This window comes from Urocampus carinirostris, chromosome 7 (assembly GCF_059441175.1).
Source record: "Urocampus carinirostris isolate Australia breed hairy pipefish chromosome 7, RoL_Ucar_1.0, whole genome shotgun sequence".
Lineage (NCBI taxonomy): Eukaryota > Metazoa > Chordata > Actinopteri > Syngnathiformes > Syngnathidae > Urocampus > Urocampus carinirostris.
The window spans coordinates 3,709,480-3,724,663 of record NC_142355.1 but is presented as its reverse complement, the minus strand read 5'-3'; the positions used below and the strand labels follow the sequence as shown (position 1 = coordinate 3,724,663).

At 42.0% G+C, this 15,184-nt stretch overlaps 1 protein-coding gene across 1 annotated transcript; it reads left to right on the top strand.

Moving 5' to 3' along the window:
- Positions 1 to 616: 616 nt before the first annotated feature.
- Positions 617 to 13,255, top strand: LOC148362124 (titin-like). Its single transcript, XM_088339554.1, has 4 exons — positions 617 to 806; positions 2,819 to 2,906; positions 4,971 to 11,228; positions 13,086 to 13,255. The coding sequence occupies exons 1-4, from the start codon at positions 783 to 785 to the stop codon at positions 13,118 to 13,120; spliced, it is 6,405 nt and encodes a 2,134-aa protein (XP_088195680.1). The 5' UTR covers positions 617 to 782; the 3' UTR covers positions 13,121 to 13,255.
- The last annotated feature ends 1,929 nt before the right edge of the window (positions 13,256 to 15,184 follow it).

Below are 15,184 nucleotides of genomic sequence, written 5' to 3'. Positions count from 1 at the left end.
GTTCCCCCTTGCGTAGAGATAGATAGATAGATAGATGTCTAGATGTCTAGATAGATAGATAGATAGATAGATAGATAGATAGATAGATAGATAGATAGATAGATAGATAGATAGATAGATAGATAGATAGATAGATAGATAGATAGATAGATAGATAGATAGATAGATAGATAGATAGATAGATGGGTGGGTGGGCGATTGGGTGGATGGATGGATGGATAGTCAGATAGATGTCTAGATAGATGTCTAGATAGATGTCTAGATAGATGTCTAGATAGATAGATAGATAGATAGATAGATAGATAGATAGATAGATAGATAGATAGATAGATAGATAGATAGATAGATAGATGTTGATATAGAGTATTGTGTATAGTGCTACATAAAATACACACTGTAATAAAAATAGGATAATATGCAATGTGGGGGTGTGGTTCAATGTTGGCATTTAGTCCCCCGGGTGGAGTTAGAGAGCCTCATGGCATGAGGAAGAAATGATCTCCTCAGTCTGTCCGTAGAACAAGACTGTGACAGCAGTATGTGAATGTTTTGTCACCGGTGCAGGCTCAACTAACTTTAGAAGATGAAGCAGCTGGCCAATCCGTCATGGAGCTATTTTCGAAGCTGAGTAACTGCATAAGATAAGGCAGGCTGCGACTGCTGCAATTTAGTTCGCAGTGTTATTTGGCTTGAGAGCACGGCTACATTTTACAATATCTCAAACCGGATTTAATTCAGTTTCGTATTTTTTTTTACCGAGGGGGTTTTAAAGAAAAATAAAGATGGCGGTAGGAGAAGACAAAGAAGTAAGTATTTTTGTTAATGGAACTGAAACTGTGGCAATTGTATGCATTTATATTTTTATATATTAATCTATTTGTCTTGGTTACCACTTTTATTTGTAGTTATTTGATTAATAGATTAATACGGTAGTTGTATGTACAGTACATACTGTACGGATGGCCTTCATGTCAGCTTCAACTTAATCAGTGTTCATTTTACCTGTGAAAGTGATGAGTCCCGGGGACTGGCATGCTCACAAATCTATGGGTCCCAACAGAGATCTATGGGTCCCCAAAATATAGTGTTATCAGGGTTGAAATTGTAAATCAGCGACAAATATATAATATAAATCCATATATTCATTCATTTTTAGTCATCAAATTATTAATTCGTTTTCTGCATCAAATTATTGTTGTTAATATACCAATTAAAGGGATCACCACAAACCTGTCTTTTTTTCAATTTCTCTTTTTATACTTTTTCTTAACTTCTTTATACAAGATAATAATTCGTAATATAATCATCAAAAGCAAGTGAGCCGTTTGAGAGCCGGCTCTCTTGAATGAGTTGAGCCGAAAAAGCCGGTTCTCTAAAAAGAGACGGACTTTTCACTACATAACTCGAGATCGGCGTGCAGACAACTAGAACTGCGAGACCAAAACAACATCTGCCGGATCTGCCTGACGAAAAGTTTGGAGTGCGGTAAATCTTTGTTTAAAAAAAATATGCGTCCCCAGCAAAAATGATGCGTCTAGGACGCAGGGACGTGGGCAAACGAGAACACTGCTTAATGTATATTAGTACCGTATTTTCCGCACTATAAGGCGCACCTAAAAGTCTTAATTTTTTTCAAAAGCTGACCATGCGCCTTATAATACAGTGCGCCTTATTTATGGATCAATATTAAATCGCTAAGTCTTCCAACTAACTTGCAGCCGCCGACTCAATTTTCCCCCGAACGCCAAGTAGTCCGCGGTGTATGCTGGGATTTATTTACCGGCGTTTCATTGACTTACCAATGTGTCAATCGTCATTTGAATCGATCACTATTGGCTAAAGTTATTCGGAGGTCAAGGGGCGGATCCTTTTTATCATTTACAGGCTGCCATTGGCTTAAACGGCGAAACAAAGCCTGCAATTGGCCGAAAAAGACGTGTCAATCATCAGTTGACTCGATCACTATTGGTTAAAGTTATTCGGAGGTCAACGGGCGGATCCTTTTTATCATTTACAGGCTGGCATTGGCTGAAGCGGCAAAACAAAGCCTGCAATTGGCCGAAAAAGATGAATGCGTATAGCACATGGTTGACGGCATACAGAAAGCATTTTTTTACTATTCTGTGTTTGTAAATATTTTATTCTCCTGGATTTACTAAACTCATGGATATAAGAGGACCATGGCTGCACATTATTATTGAACACAACGACTTCGGTGAGCTACTTCGGCTATATATTTTCCCTGTATCTTGTTTCAGACTGAACTCGATGTTTCTGTGATAAGCGGTGCAGATAATGGATGGAATGGAGTGTCTATTTTTAAATGAAACTCAATTCCAAGTGTTTATTGTCATATGCACTGTAAAGTTGCGAGCGAAAAAAAAAATAGAAACTAAGGAATGGTTGGCATTTCTTGAATCCCAAGACTTTAACCTTCCGAATGATGGAACGATGCATTTGAGTGACATCGTACGGACACCGCATCCACACGTGTTCTCGACACGTATTTGCGTCTTTGCAAGCTTTGGGAATGTTAAGGGGGTAATCAGTTTGACTGAACTATCTGACCAATTTGTCGACGTTCCCATTGTAGCGCCTTATAATCCGGTGCGTCTTATGTATGTCAAATATAGGACCAAAAACTATTTTTTCGAGGTGCGCCCTATAACCCGGTGCGCCTTATAGTGCGGAAAATACGGTATATCCTATTTTGAAACAACACCTTTACTAAAATATGATGTGAATACCTATTGTGTGTGATGTCATAAAAAGAAATTTGGATTGTTTTATTTCATCGAAAAACACGTTTGTTTTGTAGACAAAAAGTGAAATAAACGATACAGCTCAGCCCCTTCATCCGGAAGCTGATACTTATCCTGAGTCATCCACCTCTGCTGATGTTGAAGGTACGCAGAGAAAACAAATACCGTATTTTCATGACCATAGCGCGCACACAAAAGTCTGAGATTCTCTTGAAATTGTGCGGCGCACCCCATCGTGTGGTGTGTGTAATGTATAGCAGCGAACAGTCGGTGGCCTCAGGGTTGTGTGCCCGGCCCAAAACTTGGCCGAGTCATATCTAGGACTTAAAACATTTTTGGGTGAAATCCTTTGTTTTTGTGAGATCTGTCACATACATCGCAGGGGTGCTGGAGCCTATCCCAGCTATCTTCAGGCAGCAGGTAGAGGACACCCTGAACTGGTTGCCAGCCAGTCGCAGGGCACAAAGACACAGACAAATCACTCGTTCATTCACACCTAGGGACAATTTGGATCGCCAATTAATCTGACGTATGCTTTTGGAATGTGGGGGGAACCAGAGTATATACCGGAGCCATATCCCCCGAGTGGGAGGTGGCTAGAGTCAATAACACATTCCTGACTCTTTCTGGGAGATTGATACAGAGGAGGGGATTCTCAGCCCCCTCGCTCAACCCAACTGATGTGTTGGGAGTCATTAGGTGACCAAACCCCCCAATTCCAACCCCTGGCTGAGGGAGGCAACGAGTACCAATGTTGTCAATCTTAGGTATGACTCGGCCAAAGCTTGAACCAGCAACCTCCCAGTCTCAGAGCGGACGCCCTACCCCCAAGTCCACCGAGCTGGTATCGAAACCAGGATGCCTGGAGGAAACCCATTGCTAGCACGGAGAGAACATGCAAACTCCACACAGGAAGGCTGGTAGCTGGATTTAAACATAGAGAACCTCAGAACAGTGCCGCGGATGTGCTTACCACTCAGTTGCAGTCCAACTAAATGCGAATTATATGCGATCTCCTTTGATTTATAAGTGTAACCGCGGTGCACCTGTCCCACCAAAGATCCACATTCACGCTGGACTGGATGACGAGGTTTTTATTACAGTTGCTGCAAATGAATGAGTCACAACACCTGGTAAGCTTCTCTGCTGGCTTTGATCTCTTTGATCTCTATAAGGGGAATTAGCCTTTTAGCACAACATGCAACATCCGGCAAAACTAACGTAAAAGGCGACAGAAACAAAACGAAAATAAATCCAAACAGCTTGACAACATCAATCACATTACTGTGCATGTTGAGAGATTTGTCGGCTGTGGTTTTAATGTTTAAAATTAACTTTTTTTGGAGCACCAAGAAATCGTGTTTTACCGTTGACAGCTCGCTCTTAAACTGCCAACAAACCCGGCCTTCCGGTCACATGTCAAAAGCCAAACCAAACCCTACTCCATACCAGCAGGTGGCACTGTTGGACTCATCATTGCAGGACACCTACATAAATCTATACAACATATTTCAGCAGGAATTTTAATAAAACAAAAGTTATTATTACACCCATTACATAAGTGTCTCTTGTTTTAAAGCAACAAACTTCCCGATTGTGCAAAAGAGGACGGGTGTCGTCACAGGCAATGCATTGTTGGCAGTAGTATTCATGTATGCTAACGCCATAGCGTATCTAGCAATTTGAAAATTATTGTGGTACTGAAGGATGAACATAGTTGTCCCCTCAAATATGAATTCGATCCAAAACCTCACTTTCCCTCCATTGAATACTTTCCGTGTTTTCGTTCGCCATGGTTTGTTGATTTCTATGCTACCCGGGACAACATGGAAACCAAGCAGCCACATGGGAATTGAAGATTGAAGAATCAATGGTTTGCAGATGAAGGAAGCTCAAAAAACGAACTCCGGCAAGTTATCTGTGTGTTCTACTTTTCAATCAATACCTAAATAAACCATAACCAAACTCAGTTCTGCTCCATAGCTTTAAATATGGACACTTGTAAGCTTGTCTGTATGCGGCCTCAGCTTAGGGAACCCGTGCCCTATCATGTGGTGCGCCCTGTGTATGTGTTAAACACAGAAATAGAAGTAGCTAAAAAAAACGAGCCTTTGAACAAGGTGCGCCCTATGGTCGTGAAAATACCGTACTCATCATCTGGTTTGAACTGTGCTTTAATTCTGTTTTATTTGTTCTTTGTTCACGTAGGACAGGAAGCTGGGTCTGTTGAAAGTACCACCCGAACCCAGAATCATCAGTCTAGTGCTGACACAGCAAATGAAAAGTCTTCAAAGCCATCTCTTCTACTGACATCAACCACATTCACTGTAAAGAGCGGTGAAGAATTGAAGGTAGACATACCAGTACTGGGGTATCCAGTCCCAAAAATACAATGGAAAAAAAATGGAGACGCTGTCAAAGAAACATCCCGGATGCAGATCTCAAGTACATCCACAATGACAGTTTTCCATATCAGACACGCTACAAGGGAGCATGTCGGTAAATACTCCATCACAGCAAGTAACAATCTTGGGACTTTTACAGGAGAAATCACAGTTGTGGTTCTTGAAACACCTGACCCACCTGGTCCTGTAAAAATTGATGAGGTCAGTTCCGACTATGTGTGTATATCATGGAATCCACCCCAATATACAGGAGGCTGTAACCTTGACAACTACATTGTGGAAAAACGTGAAGTTACTAACATGGAGTGGCATACAGTGTCAGCAACAACAGTGCGAACTACAATCAAGGTAACTAAACTAAAGCCTGGAAATGAGTATCAGTTTAGAGTGTATGCTGAAAATAGATATGGAACAAGTACAGCCATCACATCTTCAGTTGTACTTGCAAAGTACCCATTTAGTGCGCCTGTGGCACCTGGTACACCTTTTGTTTTAACTCCATCAAAGTACAGCATGTTAGTTGAATGGGAACCTCCGAGCAGCGATGGAGGAAGCGCTATCACAGGCTATCACCTGGAACGAAAGGAAAAGAACAGTATTTTATGGACGAAACTGAACAAATTCGCCATACACGACTCCCGGTTCAAAACAACTGGCTTGGAGCAAGGAATTGAATATGAATTCAGAGTCTTTGCTGAAAATATTGCTGGACTGAGTCCATCAAGCAACGTTTCTGACTGCTATGTGGCAAGAGATCCCTGTGATCCACCAGGTAAACCTGAAACTGTTGTTATTACAAAAGAGAATATCACCCTCCAGTGGGCCAAACCTGACAACGATGGTGGGAGCTCGATTACAGGCTATATTGTTGAAAAGAAAGAGCTACCAGATGGCAGATGGACGAAGGCAAACTTCACAAATGTACTTGAAAATCAATTCACTGTTACAGGTCTGACTGGAGGCCAGAGTTATGAGTTTAGAGTGACTGCCAAGAATGGCGCCGGTGTTTGGAGCAAACCATCGGAATGTATTACTGTTTTTGCTGAAGACGTAATCGAGGGACCCTCTGTGTTCATGGATCCCAAGATCAAGAGTACAATAGTTGTACAGGCTGGCGAAACTGTTACAATTGAAGCTGACTACTTTGGAAAGCCTCTTCCAGATGTAAGGTGGCTTAAGGCAGATAAGGAAATCAACAAAGCTACACCTAGGACAGATGTAAAAAACACCCTCACTCATACAACGCTTGTTATCAGGGACGCTACCCGAGTAGACGGGGGAAGCTATGTCCTCAGTGTCACCAACATCGATGGAACAATCTCTATACCGGTTAATGTGAAGGTACTGGATAGACCTGGTTCCCCTGATGGCCCGTTAAGGGTGAAAGCCGTATATGCTGAAAAATGTCATCTTCATTGGAACCCTCCTCTAAATGATGGCGGTGCTAGTGTTTTACATTACATGATTGAAAAGAGGGAGACAAGCCGTGTAACTTGGACAAATGTTGACCCACATGTTGAAGCTGTCAGTTACAAAGTAACAAACCTGATACCTGGAAGAGAATACATAGTCCGGGTTTGTGCTGTGAATAAATTTGGCGTGGGTGAATTTCTGGAATCTGAACCTTTCATCGCACAAAATCCTTTTCAAACGCCCGGTGCGCCTTCTATCCCTATAGCAAGCGCTGTGACTAGAGACTCTATAATGCTGTCATGGGAAAGACCCGAGTCGGACGGGGGCTCAGAAATAGATGGCTACATTCTGGAGAAACGTGACAAGGAAGGTGTTAGATGGACTAAATGCAACAAGAGAAGACTAAATGATTTGCGTTTCAGATGCTCAGGACTCACCGAGGGACGTTCTTATCAGTTCAGGGTATCGGCAGAAAATACTGCTGGGGTTGGTGCGCCCAGTGAGACAAGCGATTACATCAAAGTCTGTGATGCGTCATACCCACCCGGTCCTCCGACCAACCTCAAAGTGACAGACCACTCATGCAGTACCGTCTCTTTATCTTGGTCTAAACCTATCTATGACGGTGGATCTCCTGTTACTGGATTTGTTGTAGAGATGAAAGAAGCCGAAGGTGATGAGTGGATCACATGCACACAAAACACAGAAGACACAAAAATTACCATAAAAGGTCTGAAACCAAATGCAGAGTACAACTTTCGGGTACGTGCAATAAATGCCAATGGAGTCGGTGACTCCGTGGACTTACCAGGATCAGTGGTCACAACTGAGAAGCTTGAGCATCCTGAAGTTGAGTTGGACACAGCTCTGAGAAAGCTTGTTAGTGTTAGAGCCTGTTCAACGTTAAGTCTACGTGTCGCCATCAGAGGAAGACCAGAACCTGAAGTCCAGTGGTCAAAGGAAAGTGGCTCTCTCAGTGAGCATGCACAAATCGAGGTGACGGGTTCTTACACATCTTTGACAATTGAAAATGCAAACAGAAACGATACTGGAAAGTATTTACTACATGTTACTAACTGCAAGGGCTCAAAATCAGCATTTATCCATGTTCGGGTGCTCGATACCCCGAGTGCACCGACAAACCTGCAAGTGAAAGATGTACAAAGAGATTCTGTGGTCATCTCATGGGAGGATCCTCTCATTGATGGAGGAGCAGCAATTTCACACTATAGTGTGGAAAAGCGAGAAGAGGCTAGAAAAGTATTCACTAGCGTCTGTAGTAACTGCACAAGGAACTCTTTTAAAATCGACAACCTCCAGGAGGGATGTCTTTATTACTTTCGTGTTTTTGCAGTGAACGAGTACGGAAGCGGTCAAGCGGCAGAAACAAACGAGCCTGTGAAAGTGTCTGAAGTGCCTCTTCCTCCTGGAAAAATCACACAGGGAGATGTCACCACTGACAGTGTAAAACTCTTGTGGGAAAAGCCTGATCATGACGGAGGGAGTAAAATCACACGTTACATTGTGGAAATGCGAGCAAACTGTCAAGAAGAGTGGACAACCTGTTGCGAGAGTAAAGCACCTGAAACAGTCATTACCGGCTTGACAAAGGGAATAGAGTATTTCTTCAGAGTGTGCGCTTTGAATGAAAAAGGAAAGAGTGAACCGAGGCTATTGTTAACACCTGTCACAGTAAAAGACACAAGTGCTCAACCCGTTATTAAGTTGCTGTCGAACAAATTCAGTGTGAAGGCAGGGAGTCATTTGAAGATTGATGTGCCATTCAAAGGACTACCACAGCCAATGGTCGTATGGAAGAAAGACGGCAACATACTCAGGGAGACCTGCAGAGTAAATATATCTACAATTGATACGACATCTCAAATAATAATTAAAGATGCATCAAAGGTAGATGTTGGACTGTATGAGATAACTCTTACCAATTCAGCAGGAACTGCCTCTGCCGAAATCCACGTCAATGTTTTTGAAAAACCAGGACCGCCATGTGACTTCACCACTGAAGAAGTAAGCGCTGAATTTGTAGTTCTGATTTGGCAGGCCCCGCATTATACCGGGGGATGTGAAATAGCTAATTATGTTGTTGAGAAGAGAGACACAAGCAGCACAATATGGCAGACCGTGTCAGCCACCGTCGCCAGGACTTCGATAAAAATACCCCGTCTGACCCAAGGCGCGGAATATCACTTTCGAGTGGCTGCTGAGAATCGCTATGGGCGAAGCTCATTTGTTGAATCTGAACCTGTTGTTGCTCAATATCCTTTCAAGGTTCCGAGTCCACCGACCAATGTCTCTGTCTCGAGTGCCTCAAAGTCTGTTATGGTCATTAAGTGGAGCCCGTCGAGCAGTGACGGTGGCAGCCCGATTATTGGCTATAATATTGAATGCAAAGATCAAAGTAGTATACTGTGGACAAAGTTAAACAGAAGCCCGGTGACAGAGAATACATTCAAAGCGACAAGTATTGAAGAAGGCCTCGTATATGAGTTTCGGGTTTTTGCCGAGAATATCGTTGGTGTAGGCCCTTGCAGCAATGCTTCTGAACCTGTTGCAGCCAGAGATCAGTGTGAGCCCCCACAAAACCTTACAGTCTCTAATGTGACAAACTCTTCAGTTTCCCTTTCATGGGACAAACCACGATACGATGGAGGTGCTAAAATAATTACGTTTATCGTCGAGCGCAAAGAGCTTCCTGATAGTTGTTGGCTTAAATGCAACTTTACCAATTTGCTCGACCCTTTTTATGTGGTGACTGGCCTTACAGAGGGTGGACAATATGAATTTAGGGTCCTTGCAAAAAATGCAGCTGAGCTCTTTAGCTCACCTTCTGAGACTACGGGACCTGTCACTGTTCAGCATGATGTGGAACCGCCTAAAATTTGCATAGCGGACAAATTTAGAGAGGTTCTAGTCGTGAAAGTAGGTGAGGTCATAAGAATAAACGCAGAGATCTCCGGCCGCCCTAACCCATCAGTGTTTTGGTCAAAAAACGGTCGAACGATTGGCACAAAAGGTAGGGTTGAAATTTCGGCAGAAAAGACGCATACATCTCTGGTCATCCGTGAAAGCGTTCGGAAAGATTCTGGACAGTACATCCTGACCCTGCAGAGTACTGCGGGTACAACTTCTTTTGCAATTACATGTAGAGTTTTAGACCGACCTGGCCCCCCAGCTGGACCACTGGAAATATCTGGACTTTCAGCAGAAAAAGTCAACCTAACATGGGGATCCCCTCACGAGACCGGTGGTGCAGAGATCACGCGTTATATCGTTGAGAAGTGTGAAACCAGCCGTGTGTCATGGACTCTTGTTTATGGTGACTTGATAGCAACTACATGCAAAATAACCAAGCTGCTCAAAGGGAATGAATACCTCTTTAGGGTTAGGGCAGTGAACAAATACGGTGAGGGGGAGAATTTGGAAAGTGATCCAATCAAAGCAGTTGACCCTTTCACTGTCCCGTTTCCTCCAACGGATGTTGAGGTTACAAGTACAACCAGCGATTCTATGACCATATGCTGGAAGAGACCGGTATCTGATGGCGGAAGCCGGATCGATGGATACATCATCGAGAAGCGGGAGAAGAAGGGCGTTCGCTGGCTGCGTGTGAATAAGAAGCCTGTCTACGACTTACGAGTCAAAGCCTCTGGCTTACACCAAGGATACGAATATGAATTTCGGGTTTTCGCGGAGAATGCTGCAGGGATGAGCCAACCCAGTCTACCGTGTGCTCTCACCGTGGCGGAAGATCCGATGTTTCTGCCTTCTCCTCCTGGGAAGCCTACACTTCTCGATTCTTCTAAGTCTTCAATCACTCTGTCGTGGAACAAGCCATTATTTGATGGCGGAGCGCCAGTCACTGGATACAAAGTTGAATTCCGGCAATCCAACGAAGAAAGCTGGACTGTTGCAACTCAGAACACAGACAAGACGGTGTTTAAGGTAACGGGGCTCACCTCGGAGATGGAGTATGTGTTTACCGTCAGATCCATAAATAAGATAGGCATCAGTGATGCCAGTGCAGAAACAGATCCTTTTGCAGCCGTAGAGAGAGAAGAGGAACCAAAGTTTGACATTAGCACTGACATGAAGAAGACTCTCCATGTAAAAGCAGGAAGTGCCTTCACCCTTACTGTTCCATTCACAGGCAAACCTGCCCCTTGCGTCACCTGGGAAAAACCTGATGTTGATCTAAGAATCAGAGGGCTGATCAACACCACCAGCTCTTTCACCTCCATTACTGTGGAAAAAGCGACGCGAGATGATTCAGGAAAATACACAGTCAAATTGCAAAATACTTTGGGGAATGCCAATTTGACTCTAAGTGTAAGAGTTCTGGATTCCCCCGGTCCACCAACACATTTAGCTGTTAAAGATGTTACCAAGAACTCTGCCACAGTTACCTGGGACATCCCTGAAAACGAAGGTGGAGCCTCTGTGAAGAACTACCTTGTAGACATACTGGACATTAGCAGAAAAGGCTGGACAAGACTCACAAAGAAATGCCACAGGTTGTCTCACAAGGTGACTGACCTGGAAGAAGGAGGGATCTATTACTTCAGAGTCACAGCAGAAAATGAAAATGGCATTGGCATTCCAGCTGAGACGAGGGAAGGAACAAGAATGGCAGGTTAAATCAGAATACAAATTCTAAATGTATTGTTTAGTAGCACGCAGGGTTGGGTAGGGTTACTTTAACTGGATTACTTTTAATTACTTTTGGATGACTCCAATACCAAATATGCTAATAAAAGACAAAAGGAACTAAATATGAATAAAATGACTAAATTTTGTGCAGGCTCAGGGAGTAACGGAATACATGGAACGGCAAAAATGATGTTGGCAAGCTGTTTGGATTGATTTTCATTTTGTTTCTGTCGCATTTTATGTTAGTTTTGCCGGAGATCAAAGCCAGGAGAGAAAGCTTACCACGTGTTTTTAGCAGTGATCCCTCTAAGCTGCGCGCGTGCGCAATTGCACACTGCTCGCACATTCTCAGCGCACAAGAAAATCTAGCCAGTGCACAAAAACGAGGGCTCAAAATTACTAATTCAGAAGCGACTTAAGTCAAAGTTACAGTGCATGAAGTTAAAAATACACGGGTTCCCCTGACATTGTGTCCTAAATGCGGTATTTTGAAGTCGAGTCGGAGTAGAACGAAGTTGAGTAAAGTTAGTAGAGTTTGTCGAGAACCGGCTTCTTTGGCTCGGCTCACTAAAATGAACCGGCTCTTTTGGGTCCTAAACGGCTCTTCAGGTTGTTTTTGTTTTTATAATCCCAACATGACCAAATATTTTGTAAAATTATGCACAAAATGACTTAAAGTAAGGGGCAAATAGAACAAAAAAAGAAAAAAATACTCAAATGAAAAAGTAGTGAAAAGCTGGGAAAAAAAAGAAACAAAAGGGAGAGAAAAAAAAGGAAAAATTTAGAAAAAAGCCAGAAAAAAAGAAAAGAAATAAATGTAGGAAAAAAGTAAATAGAGAACAAAAAGAAAAAAGTAACAGCTCGGAAAAAATAAACACAATGAGATTTTTTTTTAAAAGCAATTTTAAAAAAAGTCGAAGAAACACACGGAAAAAAGAAAAAAAAGTTTGTGTTGCATTCAAATAATTTCCAATTATATCAAGTGAATCTTTTTGCCAACATTGTACTTCCACTAAAAATGTGATTAAGTACAGTTCTGTATCTTACAACCGACTCAATAAGCCCCCAAAATGTTAATATTATGTGACAAAATATGTCAGGAAATAAAAAAAATTGATATCTTGTGAAAGAATTGAAAGAACAAACGACGTTTGTAGGCTGTACAACCTTTGCAATAGTACATTCGTCAATTCATTCAAAAGCGAAAAAAACATTTGCATTGCCGGAAACTTAGCAAAATGTAACTTGATGTCATGTTTTGGACATGTTTGATAGTGACTTAGTTGCCACACTTGGGATTGCTGTTGCCCACTGTTGTTTCAAGCGTTGCTCACCGACTTTGTGTGAACGCTCAGACCCGTAAGGAAAATTACAGGGAACATTGGTTGTGAGTCATAAGTTTATTTAAATTTAGTTTCTTTTGTCTTTTATTAGCGTATTTGGTATTGGAGTCATCCAAAAGTAATTGAAAGTAATGATCTGCACTTTTATATAGCGCTTTTCAAGTCAATGACTTCCCAAAGCGCTTTACAATGTGCTCCACATTTCCCAATAGCGGCCTTGCAGCCCTGTAAGGCGCTAACCTGATTATTGCGGGTATTAGGGTTTCAGTGTCTTACCCAAGGACACTTCGACATGTAACACGAACGAGCCGGGATTCGAACTGGGATTCCTTGATTCCGAGACGAGCGCTCTACCTCCAGAGCTACCCGGGAACCCTACCCAACCCTACTGGCACGTTTTATCAACCAAATGATGTAGATAACTATTAAACTGATAATTATGTCATAATTGTATTCCATTCCATTCTGTAACATGATTTTCTTTTCCATTTTTTCAGATTCACACGACTGGGAAATGAACCTGGGAGCTTAGTTTATCTCTACTCCAGGGTTGAGCTAAACTGTACCACATCTTGACTCTTAACTGCTGACCTTTGTAAACGAATCACTTTCCAAAAGTACTTGTTCTTTGTATTTATAATTAAAATGTGCTTTAGTTAAGCTGAAATGTTTCATACCATTCTTCCAATTTGAAATACAATTCTCTTTTGTTTCTCTCCCTGTCTCTCTTTCTCTTTCTTTGTCCCGCCCTCTCTCTCCTTTTCCCTCCCTCTTTCTCTTATTTCTTTATCTCTTTTTCTTTCTCTTTAATCTACTAGTCCGGCCCCCGACAGAATGTTTGTTGATTTAATCCTGACCGCCATAAATTTACAAGTATGTCAAAAAAAAGCAAATTTCTTGGTCTAATTTCTCAAAAGTTGGCCGCTATAGGATGATAGTTAATGTATTTTTGTTACTCAAATCAATCTCATCTCATCAGCCGTACCGCTTATCCTCATTAGTGTCGCGGGGGGCTGGAGCCCATCCCAGCCATCTCCGGGCAGTGGGCAGGGGACACCCTGAACTGGTTGCCAGCCAATCGCAGGGCACACAGGGACAGACAACTCATTCGCTCATTCACACCTAGGGACAATTTGGACCGGCCAATTCACCTAAAATGCATGTTTTTGGAATGTGGGAGGAAACCGGAGTGCCCGGAGGAAACCCACGCAAGCACGGGGAGAACATACAAAATCCGCACAGGAAGTCTGGAGCTGGATTTGAACCCATGACAGGTTCCCATGACATGAACTTTGCTGCACAAGCGCTAACCACTGCGCTGCCGTGCTGCCCTACTCAAATCAATGTTTTCTTTTAACTAAACTTTTGAACCGCTAGAAGGTACAAAAATTTCAAACTGTGCCTTTTAATAAACCAGTTAACACATTGAATGCCTAACAGGAAATAATTTATCCTCATTTTTTGTGGACAAATGCATTGCGTGATTACAATATGTGGCGTAGGTTACTATGGTAACATACCTGTCAACCTGTACGTTTTTGCTGTACAAAGTATGTTTATGATGCATTTTAAGACGTGTACGACGTACAAGAAAATCTGTACGGAAAAACGCAAATTTGTCATTTATGCGTACCATCCGGTATACACCAACTATCACGAAACGGCAAATCAATCAAGTCAAACGAGTTCGCCGCGGGAGCCTCTATCTCGGTATCGTTTTTCTCGTTGCAAACGAAGCAAGCGCTTTGATGCTACTGTGCGCATGCGTCTGCTGCCTGGGGATTTCCCATCATGCATCACTCCGTGGTAATCGTGTAGTGAAAGGAAGTCCGTCTCTTTTTAGAGAACCGGCTTTTTCGGCTCAACTCATGAAAGAGAGCCGGTTCTCAAACGGGTCACTTGCTTTGATGCATTATATTACGAAATTTGATGTTGTATAAAGAAGTTAAGAAAAGGAGAAAATGAAAAAAGACAGGTTCGTGGTTATCCCTTTAATCAGTATATCACCAACAATAATTCAATGCAGAAAATGAATTAATCATTTGAATAAGAAAATGTATTATTCTACTTAATTATATTTGCATGTATTTTTTCCTTCTACAGTAAACGTCCAAGCGACTTAATTTTTGAACTTTTTTTTATAATAAACCTCATTCATGTCGAGCAACTCAGTATCTCACAACAAAATGTTAATTAAGAATGTATATGATATGACGAAACACATGTACATGTTAAACTACATAAATAAACACGTTTGAAAAAAAATATGATGTAAGATTATTTTGTATTTTGTACGGGAAAATACGACAGTTTGTATTCTAAAAAACAAAGGTAAATTTCGGAGTTGACATTCTTTTACTGACCCATTCCCCCTAAGAAAAGTCTGAAAAAACTAAGTTTAACATCACTGCCTTACCATGTGCGGTCCCTTCTCAAGGTTTCTTCATTTTCCTCATGTTAAGGTTTTTGAGTTTTTCCTTGCCCTCATGTTGGTTCCAGATCAGGGGATGATGTCATAATAGTCTGAAAAAATAGTCTGAGTATTAACCTGTGAAGCCCTTTGAGACTCTTTGTGATGAAGAGCTATACAAATAAA